Below are 27,311 nucleotides of genomic sequence, written 5' to 3'. Positions count from 1 at the left end.
GCGCACGATAACTCTCGAAGGGATGAACCGATTCGGTTCAAATTTTGGCTTTCGTAATATTTTGTCCAAACTTAGTTTAAGTTCGAAGATGAGCTATATCGGTCCACTCCTTCCGGTACCTCCCCCACAAAAGTTCGAAAATGTTCGGAAAATTTGTACGCACGATAACTCTTGAAGGGTGTAACCGATTTGGTCCATACTTTGCCCATCGTGGAGCGTGTACCAGACTTAGATCAGGTTTTAATATGGACTCTATCGGTCCACTCCGTCGGGTACCTCCCACACAAAATTTTGGAAAAGTTTAGTTTAGGAACATCTCTCGAATCGCTTTGATTTTTGCTTTAGCAACTTGTATTCACTGCCCTCCATACGACGGTGTAAGTTTCATCAGGGGCAAGTCCATACTTCCTGAGAAAATAGCCTGAAAGCCAAAAAAAAACCCTATGACACCGTGTGAGGAGGTTGGAGGACAAAATAACTCTCGAACAGGTCTACCGATTCGGTCCAAAGTTTGGCCTTAGTAATATTTTGTCCAAACATAGTTTAAGTTCGAAGATAAGCCATATCTGTCCACTCCTTCAGGTACCTCCCCCACAAAAGTTCAAAAATGTTCAGAAAAATTGTGCGTACGATAACCCTTGAAGAGAGTGGCCGAATTGGTCCATACTTTACACATCCTAATATATCTACCAGATATAGATCAGGTTCAAATATGGACTATATTTGTCCACTCCATCCGGTACCTCCCACTCAAAATTTCGGATACATGTTCACTTTAAGACCTGCTTTCGAATCACTTTGATTTTTGTTGAAGCAACTTGCATTGCTGCCTCAATTGCGATGGTAAAAGTTGTTTCAGGGGCAAGTTCATACTTCTTGAGCAAACATCCCTGAAGGTCTAAAAAACCCCTATGGTACCATATGTAGTGGATGGAGATCCATTCTTTTTAGTATCTCCTCCGCAAAACTTTTGATATTAAATGCTAAACAACATTTTTGTCAGTTCAAACGCACAAATTTTTTAAAACATCCTAAATACATGCGTTTTTTAGAAAAAAAAAAATTTTCAATATACACAGGCTGAGGGTATATCTCTGTCGGCAAAGCCGACTGATACTTTTTTACTTGTTAGATTAGATTTTTATTTTGTTACTTTCATAAAAATTTGTTTATACAAAATTGATGGATAAACTAATTATCTTAAAGATAACAAAATAAAATATTTACATTCTGACAATAACTTATTAAAGTTGTCTGTCTAAACCGTTAGTTATCATTTGTTAATACATGTATCTTATTATTACAATTCATTTTATATTATTCAGTTAAATTTTAGAATTCTTCACGAATTATAAGTTTTCTATATTTAAGAGCACATTTTACATAGTTATACAAGTTGTCCCAACCATTTTCTGTATCTCCATTTAAGACCTTTATTAAATCAATTTCTTCAAGATATGTATTTCCAAAGTATCGTATTCTTAAATCTCTGAACAAAGGACATTTGGCTATGAAATGTTGCAAATTGAAAATTTGTGTTACATAATGTACAATTTCGGGATTCCTCATTATTGAAAGTGTTTCCTTTCAATGGCAATAAATCAGCTCTTGTTCTCATTATAGTTGAAATTTTGTCTACATTCCATACATTTTTCATATACTCCACACCCACATCTGGATTTAAATAACGGTAGAATCTTGTTTCACTATTATTAGCATTTTCCCTTTTTTGCATATAACTTTGTGTTCTAAGCTTGTTTAAAATAGCATTTGTTTTTAGTCCCCATTCAACTGATGTTATGCATATGTTTGTGAATGTTTCATTATTTTCTTCGCCGAAATTTGTCAATGCTTGGGCCCAAAATATTCTCTTCTCCCAAGTTTTAATGTGGTAGACGCCCCGCTCGGTATTTATATATAACATTTTGAATGTAATCAGCATGTAGTTTCAGTGTATAAAAGTGGTTGTCTACTATATCTGTTTCCAACGATAGTATATAATTCGGTATAGAGTCTGGTTGTCGTAGTATTCTTTTTAGGAAATACCTCTGTAATTTATCCACTTCTTCAAACCAACCAAATCCCCATACTTGTGCTCCATAGGACTGAGTTGATCTGCATACACTTTGGAAGATTTTCCATTTGGCTATTACCGATATTTCCGGTTTAATTAAAATTCCATTCCAAGTTGCATTAATACAAGTTTTTGATTTACTATTTCTAGTGTTAACATGTTTTGTAAATGTCATTTTCGGTGTTAGAATTACACCTAAATAACAAAATTCATTTACTATTTCAATGTCTCGGTTCTGATATTACCATCTCTCATTGTTAGATAATCGGCCTCCATTACGGAAAACCATAACTTTAGATTTTGATAAATTTACTACCATATTCCATAATTTACAGTAATGTTCCAACTTTATTATCATATTTTGTAGTACATTTCTATCATCCGCTAATATGACAATGTCATCGGCATAAAGTAGCACACGAATATTCATCGTGTCGATCATTAGACCACCTTCCAACCAATCGTGAATATCATTTATATATAATGTAAACAGCAGGGGTGATAACAAACATCCTTGACGGACTCCTGTATAAGTGTTGAAAGGTTCTGATAGTGAATTTCCTGTCCACACAACTGACTTTGTACTCTTATATATGTTTTCGATGAGACTAATAATTTTTGTCGATATACCCAAGCAGTGTAACTTATATATAAGAAGCTTTCTCGAAATCATATCGAAGGCAGCAGTGAAATCCACAAAGAATGCGTATACCTTTTTCTTTTCGTGAAGTTTGAGATGAACAATAGACGCCAAATTGAATATATTATCCACTGTCGAGTATCCTGGGCGGAAGCCAGCTTGGAATTCGTTCATAATGTTATTTTTTTCTACCCAAACTTGTATGCGCTTGTTTAGAATTCCCATGAGTATTTTTGCGGATGTATTCATAAAAGAAATCCCTCTGTAGTTACTTGGTTCGCTCAATGATCCTTTTTTGTGTATAGGGAATATAACAGATTCTTCTAGTACAGCATCTATCTGCCCTGTGTTAAAGATTGTGTTATACTGTTTTCCTAATTCTGATAGAAATTCATGTGAGGCATTTTTCAAGAATTCATAGGGCACTCTGTCGATCCCTGGGGCCTTATTTTCTTTTGTTCTTCGTAATATATCGTTTATTTCGCGTACATCTATATCTCGGTCTAGCTCATGATCAGTACGATAGCATATTGCATATTGGATATCTTCAGCGAACTGTGGTTGATTTAATAGCCTGTCAAAATATGTTCGGAACTCGTGGGCTGTTATGTTTTGTCCGATATGTAAATTTTGGCCTCTCAACTGATTCGCAATTTTCCACCATTGTTTACTATCGGAAGTATTAGAGAGTTTTGCCTCAAGTTCTCTTATATGTTCCTTCTTCCGTTCTCGACATGTTATTTTATATGCTTTAACAGCTGCTATGTAATTATTTTTATCGTCTTGTAGATCTGTCTTTCGGAATATATTCAATAGTTTGAATGACTTTTTCCGAGCTTTTTCACATTTGCTGTTAAACCACATAGACTTAATAGATCTAGGCTTGTTAGTTTGCTTCCATCTTACTGCGGACTTGTGTATAATGTTCGACAAATCTTTTAGACCGTTTAATTCAACTTTGAATCTTGCATCTTGTAGGTTTTCATTCAATTTTTGTTTATATTTTCCACCTTGTTGTTTCCACTGCAATTTTGGGAGCAAATTTAAAGGTTTTGTGTTCATTTTTGATTGTTGTGCTTCAATTTCTATTCTTAGGGGTAAGTGGTCTGACCATATTTTCTCTTCAACTTGAAATTTTCTTATAAGATTTAATCCTTCAATTGACACAGCCCCAATATCATTCACTGAATTGCCAGAAGCACTTACAAAAGTGAAATGTCCGCTTTCGTCTCCATTGGTTCTTCCATTTAAAATTACCAGTCCGTTATCTTCGCAAAACTCCATGAAAAGTTTACCTTTTGTATTTACTACAGTATCCTTTGATAATCTGGTTTCCCGGCCTGCTTTGAATTCTGATTGCAAACAGCTTTCAATGTCTTGTTGGAGGTTTCCTATCCGGATATTCATGTCTCCTGCCAGTATTAATTTGTTATCTGTTAAATCTTTAACTGCTTCCTTTATATTTTCAAATTCCATCGACCAGTTTTCTCCTCTTATATATACAGGAACAAAAACAAAGCTTGATTCTTTGGTAATTATTTTAATTACATCTATATTATTTCCTCTCCGATATTCATGTTTTATTCCGATTTCTGGTAGGTTTCTTTTTATTCCACACAATATTCCTCCACTAGCTCTTCCATGTAGATGAGTTCTTTGTGCATTTTGCCAATATAAATAAAATTCTCCGAAATACTTTGACCATCTATTTGTTTCGCTTTCTGGTATATGTGTTTCGATCAAAGCAAACATTTCAAAGTCCTTTACATACTCAAAAAAATCTGGATACAAACATTTATTTTTTAAACCATGTATGTTATACGACAATATTTTAAAGGGTTTATTTGAAAAATTACTTAAAATTATCTGCTTTTTTGATGTTTCGACACCTGTAATATTTTTTAGTTTTTTGAATTCAATGATTGTTTTATAACGTTATATTTTAAGTTTAAATTAAACTCTTCTCCATACAATTCGAGCATGATATCAACAGCATTGGAAGAGCCGCACAATAATATTTTTTCAACGTCCCATCTAAACCATTTATCGCCAATTTTCAGTCTGTCATCTCTAACTATATCTAACTATCGATATTGTTAAAATTTCTTTTGTTTTTGTAACAACAACAAAACAAATAAAAGAAATTGTTGTAAAACAAACAATGAGTGAAGTTGTTAAAAAGTTACAGAATAAGCCCCCAGATGTCAAAAATCTACTCAAAAATTTTCCGATTTTTCGTTTTCCCCGAAAATAGTGTTCGAAATTTCGAACAATGGCGCTGATCCTATATATCGACGCCTCCAAACAATAGTATGCTAAGTCGACTTAGCATGTTTTCAAGTTCTTTACATTTTTATATTTAACGTCCTTTAATTTAAATTCTGTCAAATTTTGGTAATGATCGGACAATCCGAACAGAAGTTATAAACAAATATTTACTTAGCATAGTACTGAAGGTCAAAGAAATTTCCATACTTTATAGCTTGTTCTGCAAAACTCGCTTTTCGGAATTAGCAAACTATTATTTGGAGGTGTCGAACGTCCTTTAACTTAAACTCTGTCTAATTTTGGTAATGATCGGTCAATCCGAACAAAAGTTATAAACAAATATTGACTTAGCATAGTACTGAAGTTCAAAAAAATTTCCAAACTTTGAGAGCTTCTCCTGCAAAACTTACTTTTTAGACTTAGCATACTATTATTTGGAGGTGTCGATATGTAGAAGTAAAAAAAAAATCAGTTATTTGCTGTTTTATTGATTTATTTTATAATTTTTGAATGAAAAATGGTTTTAAGAGTAATATTGAGTCTTCTTTGGGCCTACAAACTTTTTTCCGAAAATGGGTCAGTCGTCCACGTTTTGAATACCCACCATAGAACGGTACCGCCCGATTTATGGTTTTTTTTTCAGGGATTTAGCTGCATTATCCTACAGAAATGGTTGTAATTTAATACATATTTAGCCTTCTTTGGGGTGACTAAACTTTCCTACCGAAATTTGTCAGCACTGGTCCATGTTTTATATATACCTCAGAAGAACGGTACCTCCCGATTTTAGTTTTTTTCAGGATTTTAGACGTTCTATCCTACAGAAATGGCTGATATTTAGTATTTAGTCTTCTATGGGCGCTATAATAACTGTTCCCCTAATTTGCTAACATCATGGGTTTCAAGGGAGGATTTTTTTATTTGCTATATACTAAAGCTTGTTTAAAATTTTACCATTTTTATCCATAAATATTTTTTACCCATATTTCCTGAGAAGTAGGCTCGAAATCTGCAAAAAGCCCTACGGCACCATGCGTAGGTGCTGGAGCGGATCGAACGGATCAGCCGATTAGGTTTAAAATTTGGCCTTCGTAATATTTTATCTAAACTTAGTTTTTCGCTAAATTGGTACGCGCGATATCTCATAAATGGGACAACCGATTTGGCCCAAACTTTTGATCTACTAATATTTTATCCAAATGTAGTTTAACTTCGATAATGGTCCCTATCGGTCTTCTCCTTCAGATACTTCCCCCAACAAAAGTTCAACATTTTTGTTTAAGGATTAACTGAAATGACTATCCATCCCTTCGGGTAATTCCAGGGCCCCAAACTTCTGTGAAACACATTGAAATGTATGCTCACTGGCTCTCAGTAAGCGCTCACTGGCTATCTCAAACATATACACACATTTATAAATGGTAGTGGTTTATTGAAAGACATAGAAAACAAGTAAAAAAGTGTCAGTCGGCTTTGCCGACAGATGTATGCCCTCAGCCAATGTGAATTGAAACTTTCATCTACGGACTTTCATCTAGCGTCTCTTCAGAATTTTGTGGCCCTTTTTCAACATTTGAACTTGCCGATAAAAATGTGGACTAGGAATTAACACAAATGTTGAACTTTTGTGGGGGAGGTACCCTTAGGGAGGACCGATATGGGCCATTTTAGAAGTTAAACTAAATTTTGACAAAGTATTAGGAGAACCAAAGTTTGGATCAAATTGGTTGACCAATTCAAGTGATATCGTCCTAACATTTTACTGACATTTTTTAAATATTGGGGAGAAGTACCGGAAGTTGGGGACCGATATTGCCCCATGAAACTAAGTTTGGATAAAATATGACGAATACCAAATGTTGCACCAAATCGGTAGAACAGTTCGAGAGCCACATATGGTGACATATGGCTTTTTACACATTTCGGGATGTTTTCCCAAGAAATATGGACCTGCTCCTGAAAAAACTTTTACCGTCGTAATGGAGGTAGCGAATCCAAATCGCTTCAACAAAAATCAAAGTGATTCGAGAGCAGGTCTTAAAGTGAACTTATCTGAAATTTTGTGTGGGAGGTATCCAAAGGAGTGCACAAATATATCTGGTAGATATATTAGGATGTGCAGAGTATGGATTACATCAGTCACTCCCTTCAAGAGTTATAGTGCGCATATTTTTTCCGAAAATTTTTTAATGTTTGTGAGGGAGGTACCTGAAGGAGTAGACCGACATGGTTTATCTTCGAACTTAAACTATGTTTGGACAAAATATTACGAAGGCCACATTTTGGACCGAATTGGCAGATCCGTTCGAGATTTATCTTGCCCTCCAACCACTACACACGGTTTCATAAGGTTTTTATTGCAACTTTCAGGCAATTTTCTCAGGAAGTATGGACTTGCCCCTTATGAAACTTGTACCGTCGTATGGGGGACAGCGAATACAAGTTGCTACCACAAAAATCAAAGCGATTCGAGAGCAGGTCCTAAACTGAACTTTTCCGAAATTTTGTGTGGGATGTACCCGAAGGAGTGGACCGATTGAGTCCATATTTAAACTTCATCTAAGTCTGGTAGAACTTTCACGATGTACAAAGTGTGGGCCAAATCGGTTACTCCCTTCAAGAGTTATCGTGCGCACAAATTTTCCGAACATTTTCGTACTTTTGTGGGGGAGGTACCGGAAGGAGTGGACCGATATAACCCATCTTCGAACTTAAACTAAGTTTGGGCAAAATGTAAATAAAGCCAAATTTTGAACCGAATCGGTTGATCCGTTGGAGAGTTATCGTGCTATCGTGCGCACCAGCCAGCCAGACAGACGGACGGACATTGCTAAATCGACTCCAAATTGTCTGAAACACATTTCGTCCAAACATACTTGGGGTCTAAAACCATTATTTCGATGAGGCACATTTTGCCCGTATGAAAGTGTATATACCCTCGTTAGCATAAATGCTGAGGGTATAAAAAGCAAAAGCAACAAAAGACACATAGGTACATAAAAAATTCCAAAGAAATACATAACAGACTTCAGTAAAAGAAAAACTGAATGAAATAATTTATAAAAAGCAGCTCTTTTATAAAGAAAAAATTATATACAAACATCGTTGAATGCTTCTCCTTAGTTGCGAAATAAAACACATTTTCCTCAAAGTTGGAATCATTTGCGGGAAATCGGCATCTGGAATCAAATGATTATATAATGTTATAAATATGTACATCCATATTTAAAATATACATATGTATGTATGTATATGAAAAATGTATTGATGTAATTACCAATACTAAATGCGATTTTTTCCTTGTCCAATGAAATATTTCCATTCACCTTTTTGATTCAATTATAAAATGTATTAGGCATTTAATTAGTAAAAAGCACCATTTCTTTAAGAAAAGACAAAACACTGATTTATTCACTCACTTTACCGTCTTTACTCAACGATTGTATTTAGAAAACTGAAGAAAAAAGAACAACATGATTAATACCATTTTTTCTTTTCCTCTTAGCTTGCTACGTTGGTTAACAACAACAAAGCACGAAACACACGTGTTTTACCGCATACACACACACACACACCAAAGCTTCTGCATCTCCTATTACATCACACACAGCTCTTTATTGTAAAACAGCATTCCGTAGCCGCGAGAGCCTTGTTGTTACTCTCTTTGACAAACATCCTCTCTCCACCCATAAAAAATGTGTTCTAACATAAAAAATATGTTAGTACCCAAACAAATAAAATTGAGATATGTTACAAAATGTTGCAAACATATATTTGTTTGGACACAAACAAATTATGTTTGGATCCAAACATATATTTGTTTGCAATCAGTTTCAAACAAATATTTGTTTGGATCCAAACATATTTCTAACATATATTTTTCTGCGTGTAGTCACCATCACAACGACTTACCGCTATTTCAACACGATCCGAGTAGTGGCATAAAACAGGTGTAAAAATCAAAAGTGGCCTTCACCGTAGTTTTTTTTACTGTTCGGGTCATTATGGCACAATATTCTGGAAGAATGAACTTGCACACGAAAAACATAATATCGCAGTTAACAGGACCACAAAAGGTAGCTTCCGTAAAAATTCCAAAACAATACTCGAACAGATCTTTAGCTGCACATAAGCGAAAATTGTTAAATTTTGATGTACGTTTGGAAGTAATTTTACGGTGAGCAAAGTTTTGGCCTAATCAACCATTTTTGTCGAGCTTTTAGGCCGTCATTTCAGGAAGTCATTAAGGCTTCCTTAATTAATTATTCCCGAAAAAAAATTGTACGTTATGTATAAGAACCCTCCATAACTTACGTATGCAATTGAAGCTTCAATGCATTTTACTGATTCCAATAAACACCTTCGATCGCCAAACTACCAAAAAAAAAACAACGCCATCATCAACAATGTAAGCACGTGCTGTTGCTTCTCCAATCAAACAATTATGGATGTACAACAACGACGACGACGTAACATAGATTATCTCAACAATACCAACAAACAAAAAAACCAAACGACACCACAAACTTCAAAGTAAATACAACAGCAATTACAGCAAAAACAACAATAACAACGTTTGAAACCCAGCTTGACTAAACGTAATTGCAACAACTCATCAGCTATTTAACATGGTTGAAGTTAAGTTAGCTAGCGAGCTTGGCCAGCGATAGCATAGCTTGCTCATCGTTGCAACTAATTACCATCAACTTTTGTGTCCGTCCGTCCATCTTTGACAGCGAGCGACGGCACGAGCAAAAATACTTTGCTTAGCAATGCTAGTCTATCTAGCACCTGTAATATTTGCAGAGACTTGCCATCAATTGGTACAATTTACAGTTAATGGACAGTGGTTACGGAGACGTGAAGAGAAGTTTTTCTATAATGAAGAAGTAAAAAAGTAACAGTCGGCTTAGCCGACAGAGATATACCATCAGCCTGTTTAATTTGAAACACTTTATTCCCAAAACAACAGACCCTAAACTGCACTAAGACACACATGTTGAAATTTTGTGGGGGACGTACCTTAAGGAGAGGACCGATATGGAACCTTTAAAAAAAATGGACAAAATACACGATGGACAAGAGATATCGTGCATACCATTTTAGTGACCTTTTTAAAAATTGGAGGCAGCAGTGGAAGTTGTGGACCGATATTGCCCATCTTCGAACTGAAACTAAGTTCGGACAAAATACGACGACCGTCAAATTTAGGACCAAATCGGTTGATCAGTTCGAGAGTTATCGTGCTCTCCATCCACTAAATATAGTGCCATAGTGTTTTTTACACCTTTCGGCTGTTTTCTCAAGGACTATTGACTTGCCACAGAAATAAATTTTACCGTCGTAATTGAGGCATCGAATGCAAGTTGCTTCAACAAAAATCAAAGTGATTCGAGCGCAGGTCTTAAAGTGAACTTATCCGAAATTTTGTGTGGGAGCTACCCGAAGGAGTGGACAAATATAGTCCATATTCGAACCTGATTTATTTCTGGTAGATATATAAGTTGTGTAAAGTATGGACTAAATCGGTCACTCCCATCAAGAATTATCGTGCGCACAATTTTTCCGAACATTTTTGAACTTTTGTGGGGGAGGTACCTGAAGGAGTAGACCAATATGGCTTATCCTCGAACTTAAACTTTGTTTGGACAAAATATTGCAATGGGCAAATTTTAGACCCAATTGTTAGATCCGTTCGAGAATTATTGTGCGCTCCAACCACTACACACGGTGTCATACGGGTTTTTTGCAACTTTCAGGCTATTTTCTCAGGAAGTATGGATTTGCCCTTGATGAAACTTGCTATGTCGTATAGGGGGCAGTGAATACAAGTTGTTACAACAAAAATCAAACTTCTCCGAAATTTTGTGTGGGTGGTACCCGAAGGAGTGGACCAATTGAGTCCATATAGGAACCTCATCTAAGTCTGGTAGATATTTCACAATGTACAAAGTTTGGACATAATATTCCGAAACCCAAATTTTGGACCGTATCGGTTCATCCGTTCGAGAGTTATGGTGCGCTCCAGCCAGACAGACGGACCGACATGGCTTAATCATCTCCAAATTGTCTGAAACGGATTTCGTCCAAACATGCTTGGGGTCTAAAACCAGATTTTGACTTTGCCTGCAGCTGGAACTCTCGGATTTGTAGTCGGACACACACACTGTGTGTCACCATTACCCTTTACCTAGTTACCTATGGGGGGTTTTTTGATCGCATTAAAACCTAAAACCTGAGAGTATAGGCAGCTGTTGTTTTTTTTCCTAAGAAAAAAGTTATACTGTTGCAATAAAAAAACGGGGGATCTATTCAAAATAAACTTTAAAATTTATCCGAGAAAAGGTTTCGACCTGTGCTTCATTTCGATAGTTATTGTGTACTAAAGCCATTTTATTTTGTCACCCTAAGAACTTTTGAACCACTATGTCAGGAAGCACAGACTTACCAACAAGAAATACCTTAAAATGCACATAAGCGAAAATTTAAAAATGTTGCCAGAGAGGTACCCGAACCAACCATCTTGGAGGTTGGTGTACTCGTATCTTCTAAAGAAATCTTACGATGCATAAAGTTTGACAAAATCTGATAATTAACTCGAACGTTATCATGCTCATTTGTTATTATAGTTACCGAAAGGGTTTTTACAGGTTTTTGGACCATTGTCTCAGGAAATATTGAATTATCCCAAAATTCTCATTAAGAAGGTCGCACATCAATACAAGACGCCCTTGGGAGATCTTCACTCTAAAGCAGGCCTTTAAGGATGTCTTGTATTTTTAAATGCCTTCAATAGAAGACCATTTTATGAGGTCTACTACCAATTCTAAATATTTCTATTAATAAAAGGCCTCCTAAAGGTGTCTTCCCTTGATAGAAGACCTATTAACAGGGTCTTTTATATCAATAGAAGTCACCATAGGGGATCTTTTATTAATAGAAATCTTCTATAGGAAGTCTTCTGTTAATAGAATAACCTTTAAAGATGTATTCAATGTAAATAAGGTCTCTCAATTATAGAACACTTTTTTTACGAATTCTTCATATTTAATAAGATCTCTTTAAGGGGTCTTCTATTGATAGCAGAACCCCTAAAGTGGCCTTCCATTGATAGAGGACCTCCTAAAGTTGTTTTCACTTGATAGAAGAACTCCTTTTTTAAATAGAATACTTTTTAAGAGGCGTTCTTTAAATAGAAGACCTCCTACAGGAGTCCTCTATTCATACAACTGCGATGCTGCTTAGCAGTATTAGAAGTGAACCTCTCCACGCTGTTCATACCAAAGGAGGTTTCAGACAAGGATACAGCCTGTAAGGTTGAGTTGCGAAAGTAATTAAAAATGACACAATTTACACAACTTAGACATTGACCACAACTTATACCCTAAGATACCTTTGAAATTCGAACTATTAACTGCACCGGCTGTAGTTAAAAGTGGCGAGTTACAACGATTACGTTAGCTAGACCATGTCATGAGAATGACAGGAGATGTTCATAGTAGATAAACAAATTTCCTATAACTAGGTCACAATGTATCAATTAGTCGTCCGGAGTCTATCCGAATACATGCCCTTAGGGGTTTCTTAACTCCCACATGTTTGTGTGAGAAAAATCTCCTCACACCCTGAACCACTGTACCTCTTACTCTATCGAAAGATGCATATTTGTTAGCAAAAACCCAAGCCGATTAGATTATAGCACACAAAAAAAAGAAGCCACAAGCCTAACTCAGAAATAACCACAACCAGCCAAGCTTAACCGTTAGTTAACAACAACAAACACATAAAATTACAAATAAAAACAACAAGACAACAGTTTTTATATTATCACGGAAAAGTGCATGACTTAATAAATTGCATTACATAATATTTCATTTTTTCAGTACCAATATATATTTTTTGGTTACGATCATCAACTTGTTGCTGAAATGCCTAAAGTTTTCTTTACCACCCTCTCTCTTTTTTTCTTTTCAGATGAAGTCGTTGGCCTTAAACTTGTTCCAAAAAATACTTCCACTTTTGTTGGTGTTACTATTGTTATTGTTGGCAACAGTAGCGTCGTCAGCAACAGCAGCGAGAACAACAAAAACAACAACAACATCACCATCACCGGTGGAAGTATCATCCTCCTCACCAACATCTTCAAGGCGCCATCAATTTGCGGCCCGAACACGATTTTCACTCGTACGAACAACTACACCAGTGCCTCCATCGTTACCCAGACCTCCTCAATTGAGACGTCGTTTTAGCACCACCACCTCTGCAAGTACGATACCAATGCCAACCTCCACACCATCAACGACAACAACGACGCCAAAGGCAAAGATGGCCCAACGACAAAGACGTCTGCCACAGGCAGCCAGACAGCACGCGGCAGCATCAGCTGAAATTACCACCTCTAAGCCAGCAATTTTAAGTGAAGCTTCAACAACATTGGCTTCGACACGGCTGGTTAGGCATGTGGATGCGACCACCCCTAAATCGAATAGTAATACCAACAATGATGATGGTGATGATGGTGGCATACGACAACATCGTAGTTTTCAGTCAAACAATCACATTGATCGTCGTTCATCATCATCCGCGCCAGTCCTTAGTGAGGAAAATGTGGTAACAATGCAGCATAAAACACAAATTGGCCAGAAACGTCGAACATTTGGAAGAACTCCAATCACAACTGAAGGTACCAGCAGCAACAGCAATAGTGCCGCCGATGATAGTACCTCCGCAAGATTTCAACGTTTCAGAATAACAACAAAGTCTGTTGTACAACAATCATCAACAGCTCACTTTGATAGCCGACAATCACTGAAAACCACTTCTTCATCATTGCCATCAGATGCCGATCCTAGGAAGACCACAAGCACAACGTCTAAGCCACCACCAACTGGCGGCAATTCGAACAACATAAAATTGACAACTCAGCACAGTCAACAGCAGACACCAAAAACGTGAGTTTGTCATTCCGTCTTTTTGTTGTTGTCTTTGTAGTGTTAATTTATACGGTGCTGTGCTAAGAGGAGGCACAGCATATCCATTTTGAAATGTTCGTTTTTAGCCTTATTTGTAACGTCAATAGCCGGCAATCTAAGGTTTTAGTTGTACTTTATATGACTATTTTTAGTGAGTCATGAGGTTATGCGGTTATTGTGGTCACTAACAACACGATCGCGATCGCATGGTTCCAAGTTACCAGCCAGCCAGTCAGCTTGCCATTTTGCTGTGGCTGCCATAAATTGTCTGGCCCGAAAATTCCTAAGAGTATTAAATAGATGACTAGAATTTATTTTTTTTTCGCCAAGAAATCTGGGTTATTTATTGTTGTTTTATCTCGAATTTCTTTCTTTGGAATTCAATTTAAATATTTTAGTTTAGATTGGAGGGAATGTTTTATAAAAACAAATGTTTCTACTAACTAGGAATTAAAGGGGGGAAATTGCCACATTGACCCGGGCTAACAAAACCAACAACACGTAGCAATATTCGCGATTCTCTTGTTGGTTTTGTTGTTCCTAGCGCAAATGTGCTAGGAGATATTTTTCTGGTCAAAGATTTAGAAAATGGTACATATGTATCAGAATCGCTTGCGCTTGGCTCTAATTACCCCCACACTGTGTTTATGGGTGTATCAGTCAAGATTGGAGTTTCTGAAGCGGTCTTTAGTAAATAGAGAACCTATAGAAGTGGTATTTTATACAAAAAAGACTTTCGGAAGTCACATTCAGTAAGTTGCAGTCCTTCTGAAGCGGTCATCTAAAGAGAAGACTTCCGGAAGCCATCTTCAGAAAATAGAAGACCTATTCTATTCAAAGAAGGTATCCGGAAGCGGTCTTCTATACAATGACCACCGGAAGTTGTTAACAGGCTGGTGTTACGTCGCATTAGATCTCTTCCTGCCGAGGATGAACCACCACAGTTTACAATGGATGATGTTGTGAATGCCATCAGGAACGCTAAGTCATCCAAAGCGTTGGGCCCTGACGGAATTTCTATGGTAATGTTGAAACAGCTGGATGAGCCGGGAGTGGAGTATCTCACTAAAGTTCTCAACCTGTCGCTAGCCACCCTTATTGTTCCCGAAGTCTGGAAAATGGGCAGGGTGGTCCCGCTACTTAAGCCAGGCAAGGATGCCAGCAAAGGTGAATCGTACAGGCCGATTACGCTTTTGTCACCTGTAGCGAAGACCCTTGAGGCCTTAGTCCTCCCCAGCATTAGAAATGGCTATCAAGTTTCCGATCATTAGCATGGATTCCGTAAGCAGCACAGCACGACAACAGCGCTGCATGCCATCTCCACACATATTTGTCGAGGACTCACCAGGAGCGGCCGTGTGATAGAACTGTGATGGTGGCGCTTGACTTATTAAAAGCCTTTGATACTGTCAAGCACTCCACGCTATTCGAGGACATCGAGCAGATAACCCTCCGGCGAAGTAATCAACTATATGTGTGGTCGCCAGTCGTATGTGGAATTCAGGAACAAGAAATGCAAGCCCCGTAGAGTGAAACAGGGAGTTCCCCAAGAAGGGGTGATATCTCCGGAACTGTTTAACCTCTACCTTTCCTATATTCCGTCCCCTCCAGACGGCATTGAGGTCGTAACGTATGCGGATGATTGTACGATCCTGGCGTCAGATACCTACCTACATACATCTGTGAGAGACTGAACTCATATTTACCCGATCTTACCACCTTTTTCCACGCGAGGAATATGCAGATATCCGCCACTAAATCGACGGCAACTCTGTTCACCACATGGACGGACAGTATAGAAGAGAGTTGAATATCAGGGTCGATGGTAGCAGAATTCCGACCACAAACTGCCCCAAAATTCTAGGGTCACATTCGACACCACTTTCACGTCGTCCTCACATGCCACAGCTATCTGCGATAAACAGAAATGTAGGAACAAGGTCCTCAAGTCCCTAGCCGGCAGCATTTGGGGTGCAGATAAAGAAACCTTGTTGACCACGTATAAAGCGATAGGTCGGTCTGTGGTAAGCCATGCAGCGCCAATATGGTCCCCGAATTTATGTGACACGCAGTGAGATAAGATTCAAATTTGTCAGAACTCCGCCCTGAGGGTGCCTCCTCAAATCTAAAGTGGACCATCTACATGAGGAGGCAAAGATTCTTTCAGTACGGCAACATAATGAGATGCTATCGTTGCAGTACTTGCCCGGGTGTTACCGTGAGTGCCATCCCTATCACCATTTGCTGGCCACCGATACACCCAGACATATCAGGAAGGATATTCATGCTCTAGAGACGGTTTTCGATTCATAGATGACCTTCTGTAGCAGTTTTCAATAAATAGAGGAACTTCGGAAGCGATCTTTTATAAAAAGAAGACCTTAAAAAGCTATCTTCAATATACAGAAGGAACTCAAGAAGCAGTCTTCTATGCTATGAAGGCCCTCGGAAGCCATCTCCAGTAAATAGAAGACCTTCTGAAGCGGTCTTCTATACAAAGGAGGCCGTTTTAATCGCTCTTCGATACATAGAAGGCATTCTGAAGCGCTCTTCCATGCAAAGAAGAACTTCTGATGCAGTCTTCTATAAATAGAGGACCTCTGGAAGCGGTTTTCGATACAAAGAAGATCCTCTGATGTAGTCCTCAATAAATAAAGAACCTCTGGAGGCTGTCTTCTGTATAAAAAAGACCTTCGGAAGGCATCGTCAGTAAATAGAAGACCAACAGAAGTGTTCCTCTATAAAAATAATGCCTTCTAAAGCGGTCTTCGTTACATAGAAGACCTTCTGATGCAGTCTTTAATAAATAGAGAACCTCTAGAAGTGGTTTTCGATACAAAGGAGATTTTCTTAGATATAGAAGACATAGATACATAGAAAACCTTGTGAAGTCTATAATAAATAGAGAACCTCTGGAAGCTTTCATATACAAAGAGCGGTCTTAAAAATACCTTTTGAAGCGGTCTGCAGTAATTAGAGTACCTCCGGACATAGTATTTTATACAAAGAAGCCATCTTCATTAAATATAAGACCTTTTCAAGCGGTCTTCGATACATATAAGACATATGGAAGTGATCTTTATACAAAGAAGACTTCCGGAGGTCTTCTTCGTATAGAAGACCATTGCAAAAGGTCTTCTATTTATTATAGGCCGCCTCCTGATTTCTACTTATAGAAGACCACTTCCAGAGCTCAAAAGAAAACAAGTCCGGAAACCATTTTCAGTTTATAGAAGACCTTCTGGGCCGAACTTCTATACAAACAAGACCTCGTTAAGCGGTATTCTATACATACAGAACTTATGTAGCAGTCTTCCCTATAACAAGATAACGTTCTGAAGCAGTCTTCGATACGTAGAAGACCTTCTAAGGTGACCTTCAATAAAAATATGACGTCTGGAAGCTGTCTTCTTTACAAGGAAGACCTCCGGAAGCCATTTTCAGTAAGTTTGAGACCTTCTGAAAGCATCTTCAGTGCATAGCAGATCTTTCGTAGCCGTCTTCAATAAATTGAAACCCTTCTGAAGCGATCTTATATACAAAGAATACCTCCGATGCGATCTTCCACACATAGAAGACCTTGTAAAGCGGTCTGCAATAAAAAGAAGACCTCTGAAAGTGAACTTATATACAAGAAAGACGTCTGGAAGCCATCAGTAAATAGAATACCTCCGATAGCGGCCTTCGATACATAGAAGACCTCCTTTAGCGGTCTTCAATAAACATGTATTTTTTGTTTGGCTTTAGGTCAGAATAATTAAAAAACAAAGGGTTTTGTTTTTTTACATAATTTTTATTTTCCAATATTTCGACTTTCTTTGAAAGTCATCATCAGGGATTTTTCCTTTTTTAAAGAAAGAAATAACAAAGTTTTGATATAAAAATATAAACACAAAATATAAATGTTAAGAGATAATTACATTAATTTTATTCTGCTAAACAACTATCGGACACATCCTCTTTCTCACTCGAGTATTTTCCAACTAATCAATGCTTTTTATTGTATTTTTCTATAGTGTTTCGGTAGATTTGTGCCCAGTGTTCTGTGTCCATCTTGTAGTTGATTCTTTTTTCTATTGGTATATTAATTATATGCAGCATTTCAAGCATGTATCTGCGTTTGTAGTTTGTTTATTGGGTTAGAATTTCCACATCATTGAAATTCGGAGTGTGCCCAGTGGTTGCACAATGTGCTGCAAGAGCAGTTTTCTGCTCCAAAGGCTTGTTTCTGGCTCTTTGGTCAGACTTATGACCACTTATTCTAGTTTTCAACTTTGTCTTTGTTGTGCCCACGTATACCTTGGGGCATACGTTAGACGAGTCACCATTACATTTAATTTTGTATACTATATTAGATCTGTCTTCGATGGGAACTTTCGTTTTTGTGCGACTGAAGAAAATATTGTTCGTGTTACTGCTTTTTGTGGCCAATCGGTATTGGTTGTTATTATAGAGATTTGAACGAGAAAATCTTTCGGAGAATCCTGGGACATATGTAAACCGTTTATAGATCTTTTCAACTTTTTGGTCTGTGTTGTCAATTTGCGGGGTGGTTGCATGCTTAATCAATTCGTTGATGGTTCTTTTGGAAAAGTCATTCATTTTCAGTATTTCCCTTATTTTCTTTTTGTTTTTTGTGTGAAATTGCTTATCACTGATATTTAAAACTCTTTCAATAAAATTTGTTGCTGTGTTTATCTTGATATTTCGTGGATGCTTTGAATAATAATTCATTAATCTTCCCGACGCTGTTGGTTTCTGATACCAATCCAGTAAAAGCACGTTCCCTCGTCTATGTATCTTGGAGTCAAGATAAGGCAAACAGTTGTCAGTTTCACACTCCATAGTGAACTGTATTTGTTTATTAAATGCGTTCAAGGATTCTAGTGTTTTATCAACATGGTCTTTGGTTTACTATACAGAATATGTCATCGACATATTTTGTTAAGATTCTTGGCTTTACTGACAGTTTTTTCAAGGTTTCATCCAAAAGTTTTTCCATAATGATGTCTGAAATTATGGGAGATATGGGTGAACCCATCGGCATTCCTTTCTGTTGTTCGAAAATCTTTCCCTCATAGAGGGTCAGCAAGTCTATAAAAAGGTTTTGGGGTATCTTTGTGTGTTCTCTTAATATTTCCCATTTTTCTTTTATTGTATTCAGTGCCAGATTAACTGGAACACTGGGGAATAAGGACACCACATCAAAAGAAATTAATCTTTCACAATTATCAATGTGTTGCCTATTTATTTTGCTTTTAAAGTCGAAATATTGGAAAATAAAAATTATGTAAAAAAACAAAACCCTTTGTTTTTTAATTATTCTGACCTAAAGCCAAACAAAAAATACATGTTTAAAACAGTCCAAAGGTCAACTATAAAAATAACAATAAAATACACACGGAAGGCACGCCGAAGAAACTCAACAAATCAACATGCATCGATATAAAAACATAAAACGTAAATATAACGACGACAATACCCAAAATATCCTTAAGCAATATTCAAAAAGTACCAGGCAAGCAGCACGATTAAGATCAACGACAACATTCCTCATAAAATGCAAGGACACAGGTACAATTCCAAATTTCATCACTAACACAACTAAACACATACATAAAATATTTGAGACTAATAACTCAATACCAATGAATATTAGATCAACACTAGACAAATTCATATACAATTTTCACATGAAAATATTAAAACTGCTCATTCAAGAGAAACACAAACAATCAAACTTTACAAAAGAGAAAATCGACAGAGCAAAAAGTCAACTCTCAGAACTTCTGCAAAGAGAAGATCTAACAACGTTTCTGGAGAGTGAAAACGTTATTCTCCAAACGATAACCTCAAAACAAAAATCAATACACATAAATAAGCTAAACGCATTAAAAAAGCAACAACACCGCGAGCTTAACATACAACACAACAAAGAGTGGTTTGTTAATCTCACAAATACTGAGGTACCCACCAATACAAAGTGGTTACTCTCTCTTGGCCCCAAGTTCTCTTTACCAACAACAAGGACAACTTTTCCCTTGTTCAATGTCATAGCAGAGGGAGAAGACTGCATCCAGACTTTAGGGAATAGAGAACTACAGGAGAATGCGAGAGTAAATTTGATAGCTCTTATTAATGACCACATGAGAAACAACGTATTAGATAAAAGAGATCGTCTCATTTTAGATACAGTGTGCCAAACAAACAAATTTATCAAAGAAAATAATCACATTTTGATACTCAACGCTGATAAAGGAGGAAAGACGGTGGCCATGCTAAAAACCGATTATGAATCGAAAATGCAACAAATACTTGGTGACATGTGCACCTATAGGAGGTTAAGGAAGGATCCAACGTCAGGATTGCAAGAAAAATGCAACACATCAATCACAAAATTATTTGATTTAGGGGTAATTACTGAGCTAGAAAAAAACAAACTACTTAATAGAACATCTGTTCCCCCAAAAATATATGGACTCCCCAAGATCCACAAAAAAGATATTCCTCTACGCCCAATTTGTTCCTTTGTTAATTCCCCTACTTACGAATTATCAAAATATTTGGCAACAATATTAAAGGTCCTAACAGTGGACTCGAAATATAACATAAGGGATGCTGTAGACTTTAAAAGCAAAATAAATAGGCAACACATTGATAATTGTGAAAGATTAATTTCTTTTGATGTGGTGTCCTTATTACCCAGTGTTCCAGTTAATCTGGCACTGAATACAATAAAAGAAAAATGGGAAATATTAAGAGAACACACAAAGATACCCCAAAACCTTTTTATAGACTTGCTGACCCTCTGCATTAAGGATGCACGGTATTTCCTCTATGAGGGAAAGATTTTCGAACAACAGAAAGGAATGCCGATGGGTTCACCCATATCTCCCATAATTTCAGACATCATTATGGAAAAACTTTTGGATGAAACCTTGAAAAAACTGTCAGTAAAGCCAAGAATCTTAACAAAATATGTCGATGACATATTCTGTATAGTAAACCAAGACCATGTTGATAAAACACTAGAATCCTTTAACGCATTTAATAAACAAATACAGTTCACTATGGAGTGTGAAACTGACAACTGTTTGCCTTATCTTGACTCCAAGATACATAGACGAGGGAACGTGCTTTTACTGGATTGGTATCAGAAACCAACAGCGTCGGGAAGATTAATGAATTATTATTCAAAGCATCCACGAAATATCAAGATAAACACAGCAACAAATTTTATTAAAAGAGTTTTAAATATCAGTGATAAGCAATTTCACACAAAAAACAAAAAGAAAATAAGGGAAATACTGAAAATGAATGACTTTCCCAAAAGAACCATCAACGAATTGATTAAGCATGCAACCACCCCGCAAATTGACAACACAGACCAAAAAGTTGAAAAGATCTATAAACGGTTTACATATGTCCCAGGATTCTCCGAAAGATTTTCTCGTTCAAATCTCTATAATAACAACCAATACCGATTGGCCACAAAAAGCAGTAACACGAACAATATTTTCTTCAGTCGCACAAAAACGAAAGTTCCCATCGAAGACAGATCTAATATAGTATACAAAATTAAATGTAATGGTGACTCGTCTAACGTATGCCCCAAGGTATACGTGGGCACAACAAAGACAAAGTTGAAAACTAGAATAAGTGGTCATAAGTCTGACCAAAGAGCCAGAAACAAGCCTTTGGAGCAGAAAACTGCTCTTGCAGCACATTGTGCAACCACTGGGCACACTCCGAATTTCAATGATGTGGAAATTCTAACCCAATAAACAAACTACAAACGCAGATACATGCTTGAAATGCTGCATATAATTAATATACCAATAGAAAAAAGAATCAACTACAAGATGGACACAGAACACTGGGCACAAATCTACCGAAACACTATAGAAAAATACAATAAAAAGCATTGATTAGTTGGAAAATACTCGAGTGAGAAAGAGGATGTGTCCGATAGTTGTTTAGCAGAATAAAATTAATGTAATTATCTCTTAACATTTATATTTTGTGTTTATATTTTTATATCAAAACTTTGTTATTTCTTTCTTTAAAAAAGGAAAAATCCCTGATGATGACTTTCAAAGAAAGTCGAAATATTGGAAAATAAAAATTATGTAAAAAAACAAAACCCTTTGTTTTTTAATTATTCTGACCTAAAGCCAAACAAAAAATACATGTTTAAAACAGTCCAAAGGTCAACTATAAAAATAACAATAAAAAAAAAAAAAAGGTCTTCAATAAATATAAATCCTATTAAAGCGATCTTCTATACAAAGAAGAAGTAAATGGAATTCCTCCGGAAGCGGTCATCACTAAATAAAACACTTTCGGAAATGACCTTCGACACATGCAAGAGCTTCTGAATGTCATCGCACAAGAAGAGGTCTTCTATACAAAGAAGACCCTCGGAAGCGGTGTTCGATATAAAGAGATCATCCGGAAACGATCTTCGATGCACTGAAGACCTTCTAAAGCCATCCTGTTAACTAAAAAACCATATTCAGTAAATATAAGACTTCCGGAATATGTCTTCACTAAATAGCAGACCTCCTGAAGCGATCTTCAAGAAATCAAATAACTTCTGAAACCGTCTTCGAAACATAAGTACAGACCTCTATACAATGAAAACCTCCGAAAATGGAATTCGACATACAGAAGACCTTCTGTTGCTGTCCTATACAACTAGTAAATCTTCTGAATCAGTGTTCTGTATAATAAAGATTTCCGGAAGTGATATACAACAAATATAGAACCTTCTGTAGTGGAATTCTGCAACTCATTTTTTAGTTAACGACAAAAATCGGTAAACTGAAAACGCAAAATTATGAATAAAAAGTATGAATAAAGTTGGCAACACTGTTGCTATCGGTAGGACTTAGCCACAGCTCTATTTTGGTTGTTAACTTACCGAAAATTTGCGTTAATTACCGAAATTATAAGCATTTTAATTTTACCGACTTTTATCAATAAATCAAAAACTGAGTTACAGGATTCCGGAAGCTTTCTTCAATTTATAGAAGACTTTCTAACGAAGTGTTCTATAACAGCAAGGCGTGCGGAAGCCATCTTCAGTCAAAAAGACCTCCGGTAGCTGTTTTTCGAAGACCTTTGGAAACGGTCTTCGATATATTGATATCATTTTGAAGCCGTCCTCTGTAACTAGGCACCCTTCTGAAGGTGTCTTCTGTACAAAGAAGGCCTTCAAAAGCTGTAATTGCTAACACAAAAACCCCCCACCACCAAAAAAAAATTGACCCCCTCAACTTCCCCGCTGTCAACTTGCCCATCCTCAACTTGTCCCCTCTACTTGCCCCACTCTCAACTTGCCCCCCACCCCTCTCTACATACCCCCGCCCCCCAGATATTTTTCACTCGCGATTAAAAACGTGTTCTACCATTATCGACTATTTCTTTAGAGAAGTAATAGTATTCCATGTTTAGATAGTGAAAGACAATCTCTTATGTTTTATTTTCTTCTGTGTAAACGTTATTCCTTTGATTAATTATTTTCCCACATTCTCTCTTTCTCCCATTTTAGCCCTCGTATGATTCATCGGCTGGTTGCTGGTCATATACAGAATAACGACAATCGTCCAGCGGCAACCAGCAACAACAGCAGCAGCAACACGAGAATAAAATATATTTTACCAGTAATTTCCGGATCTGCAAATTCCGGAGTACTAAGCAGTAGCTACAGAGATAATAAACTCAATGCCAATATCAGAATAGCCGATGATGGAACAAAGACTCACAAAGATGTAAAAACTTCTTCACCGGACGATGACGACAACGATTATCATGATGACGACGAGGCCTTGCTAGATGATTCTGTAGATTTCGATAATTGGGATAATGGTATTTTACGCCTCAGTGCCGGTTCGGGTAAAGAGAACACTTTGAAACCGAAAAAGAATAAAGATGACTCCAAAAAGACTTTGGCCGATCAGGTTAAGGATGGCAAGTATGGCCTAATTGAAAAGGAACTATTTCGTAGACCACCCAACAGGCCGGGAGTTTTAAGTTATTTACCCAACAAAGAAGTACCCGATGATAATGAACGTAATTTCGGGGGTTTGAATGAGGAGGACATTTGGTTGGCCGAAGATCATTTGCTTGTCATCAAGGGCGGCAGCTTGAATGAAGACAACCCCGCCGAACCCTGGCCTGCAATCGATGATTACAACGCCGCTGGTAGGCCAATTAAAATTCCCGACAATCCAAAAGTCCCGCCACCCTTTCCTGTCCAGCTTGAAGAAAACGGCCCCGTACAGCTTATCGGAAATAATAAACTCACGGTCGTCTATCCGGTCTCGAACGAACCGTTATCAATTTATTCCAGCACAAGCACACAGATCAACAACGCATCGCCCGAAAGTGACAGTGACGACGAGAAAAATCTTATTACCCGGCCGGGAGCGCTTAAAGGTGTTAAAGAGAACGAAGATGCCGCGGGTTACAACTACGCGTCGCCCCCACTCCCTTGGCTTGTTGCGAACAACCAAACGTCTGTTGATACGTCGTCACCGTTAAATAAACCGGTCAGCTATCCGGTATTGGGTCCGTTCCTTTATGGCCGTAATGGTTCGTTGGATAATGCCACCGATGATTTCGATGAAGATGATCCATCGTTGTACTATCCTCCACCTTATAGTTTTGTTTACAAGAGTAATTATACAAATGCTGTGCCACCGGGTCCATTGGTGCCGGGTATTGTGGTGCCACCACCACCGGAACAGTTCAGCAAGTTGGAGAAATCTGAAAAGGAAAGACGGCCAGTGAGTGGTGTATCCACACCCATACGTTATAGGGTTTATAGTACCACATCGACCACCACGCCGTTACCGATTGTTACCACAACAATACCAACGACAACAACAACATCTACCACAACAACAAGTACCACGACAACAACAGAATCGCCATATAGAAATTCGATCACAAAAATCTCCGAATATACTCCAAAGATTATTCACATTGCCTCTCCTTCACCCCGACCTGTTTATACTCCCACAACCTCACCGATTATTGGCTCCAGAATACCCACAAAGCCAGCTCCAACACAGACTCCACAGTCTCCACAGCATATACAACCTGTCCCAGTACCTGTTGCTGTACCCATACCCATTTACTCGGCCAATGTTGAGCAAAATATACGACCCGGTACCATTTCCTTTGTACCCACAACACCTGAACCCAATGTGGAGAGCTTCTCGAAATCGAATCCCATTTACTATGAATACTTTGAGGCCAAACGTCAACATCAGCAGCAGGGTACATCACAGCTCTTCGATGAGTTCCTCTCGAGCACCGTTAAACCCTATCCAACACCCTCACCGAAACCCATTAAATTGTACAATACCAGCAAGAGGCCTTATAAGAACCGATATCAACAAAACAACCTGCCTGCCAATCATCGTTATGTGGATGAAAATATTGTGGTTATTACCCCGAAACCTGAGGTACGCCTTAAGCAAAGACCCTATTACAAACCAAGACCCGTCGTGCAAAATTACGAACAGGATGTTACAAATATTCGAGATGGCCTGCGTTATTATCAGAATCAAGAGTTAAGGGATAACAATATACCAAGGACACCAAAAGCCAAACCGGTGTTTGATTACAACTATGATTCCTCCAAATCGGTGACACCTGATGGGAGTATTCGCAATACCTTCCAACCTCCATTGGAATACGATGTGGAACCATTCCAGCCCATGGTAACCTATAGTCCTCCGTTGGGAGATGAGGATTCATTTAAGGCGGTCAATGTTGATAAAGCCGATAATGTTTCACTACAACCTCAAGGTCGTGAGGAACCCATCGACCAAGAACAATACCTTTATTCTCAACAACCCAAATATGTAAGTACAACAACCCTGGTGCCCATACCACAGCCAGAGAGATCAAAGAAGTTGCGAGCCGGAGCTAAATATCTTCATCAAAATCATCAGTATCAACAACAACGTCAGCAACAGTTCCAACAACAACAGCAATACCGTCAGCAGCAACAACAACAGCAATTGGAATATAATCGTTGGGTGGCAGTCAATAAACAAGAATTCGAAACAAGATATACGGGGCCAGAAAATGTGCAACGTCCCAGAGAACGTTATCAGGAGCCAGCGGCACTACAGCCTCCTCAATCACAAAGAAATCGTGATGGTTATTATTATGGACCCGCTAGGCAAAACAATCGTTTCTATGAGGAACCGTTTCAGAATGCACCAAATCGCAAGATTATCAATTACCGACCACCACCAACCAGTGCTCCCCAACTTCAAGTGCCACAGCAGCAACTCTCACCACAACCTGTGTGGAGTTTAGAAAATGATACCTATGTGAATTATGCGCCTAATCGGCCACCTCTCAATCCCGATGCCGAATTTATAAATCCCTATCAAACAATACCGGTGAATGCCTATCAGCAGCAGCAACAACAACAACAGCAGCAAAGGCTGGGTGCCTATCAACAGCAGCAACAACAACAGTCGGCTGGTATTCCACCACCACCACCTCCTGCACTGTCACATCAATCACAATATTATGCACCCCCATTAGCACCTCAACGACTGCCCAGCCGGCAATTCCAATCACCACAACCGGTGTCATTACATCGTGATATTCTAGTTAACTATCGCCAACCTTTGCCACCCATTAATCCCGACAGTGAATATATTTCCCATCCTCAAGTGGTGCGAAATCCCATTGCCGTGAATCCTTACTATCGCAATGGGAATACATATCGTCCCGCCACCATTCCCGTATCAAATCTCAACATTGAAAGTGAAGCTGATGTTTATTTCCTGACGCCGAAATTTCGACGAGCCAATAATTTAAACCCTAATAATAACAACAATAATAATGCCGATAATAGAAATCAGCAGCAGCAGCAGAATGGCAAGTAAAGAGGAATGAAAAAACTTATCTAAACCATATTATTTTTAAAAATTTTCCTATTTTGGAAACCAAAGCGTCTAGTGTTGGTGAGTTGCCTTATCATTAATAATATCAATATTACGGTTGTCGATAAGGAAATTTTAGATCCGACATCAAAAAGAAAGGTCATATTTTTACCCATAAATCAAGTTCTTTATCCTTCATTTTAACTCATCGTATCATTCATCTTAAGCTTAATTTTCTTTACTTCAAAGCAATGGACAGGCAATTGACAATTTATCGATTATTAAAGTTTGAATATTTGTGCTATAAGCCGAACTAAGAAAATATGTTCATTCCTCGCTATAAAGTAAAGCAACTTCTTCAATTTCAAATATCGTATTTTTTGATCTCTTCTTCCACTTTTCACTCCATAGAAGCCTTGGCCTTCCATTTCTGCGTGTAC

The 27,311-nt window shown here is 37.7% G+C and overlaps 1 protein-coding gene across 3 annotated transcripts in view; it reads left to right on the top strand.

The window, feature by feature from the left end:
- Nucleotides 1-26,893, top strand: part of LOC141397879 (uncharacterized) — a 283,294-nt gene extending 256,401 nt beyond the window's left edge. For all 3 annotated transcript variants that reach the window (XM_073974708.1, XM_073974709.1, XM_073974707.1), the window contains 2 exons: nt 12,957-13,933; nt 23,508-26,893. In XM_073974708.1, coding sequence (XP_073830809.1) covers nt 12,957-13,933; nt 23,508-26,874 — 4,344 coding nt within the window. In that variant the 3' untranslated portion in view covers nt 26,875-26,893. The remainder of the gene's footprint in view (nt 1-12,956; nt 13,934-23,507) is intronic.
- The last annotated feature ends 418 nt before the right edge of the window (nt 26,894-27,311 follow it).

This window comes from Musca autumnalis, unplaced genomic scaffold (genome assembly GCF_047663935.1).
Source record: "Musca autumnalis isolate F117 unplaced genomic scaffold, ASM4766393v1 scaffold_3, whole genome shotgun sequence".
Taxonomy (NCBI): Eukaryota; Metazoa; Arthropoda; class Insecta; order Diptera; family Muscidae; genus Musca; species Musca autumnalis.
Note: the sequence above shows the minus strand (reverse complement) of the source record. Positions and strands in the feature narration are given on the sequence as shown.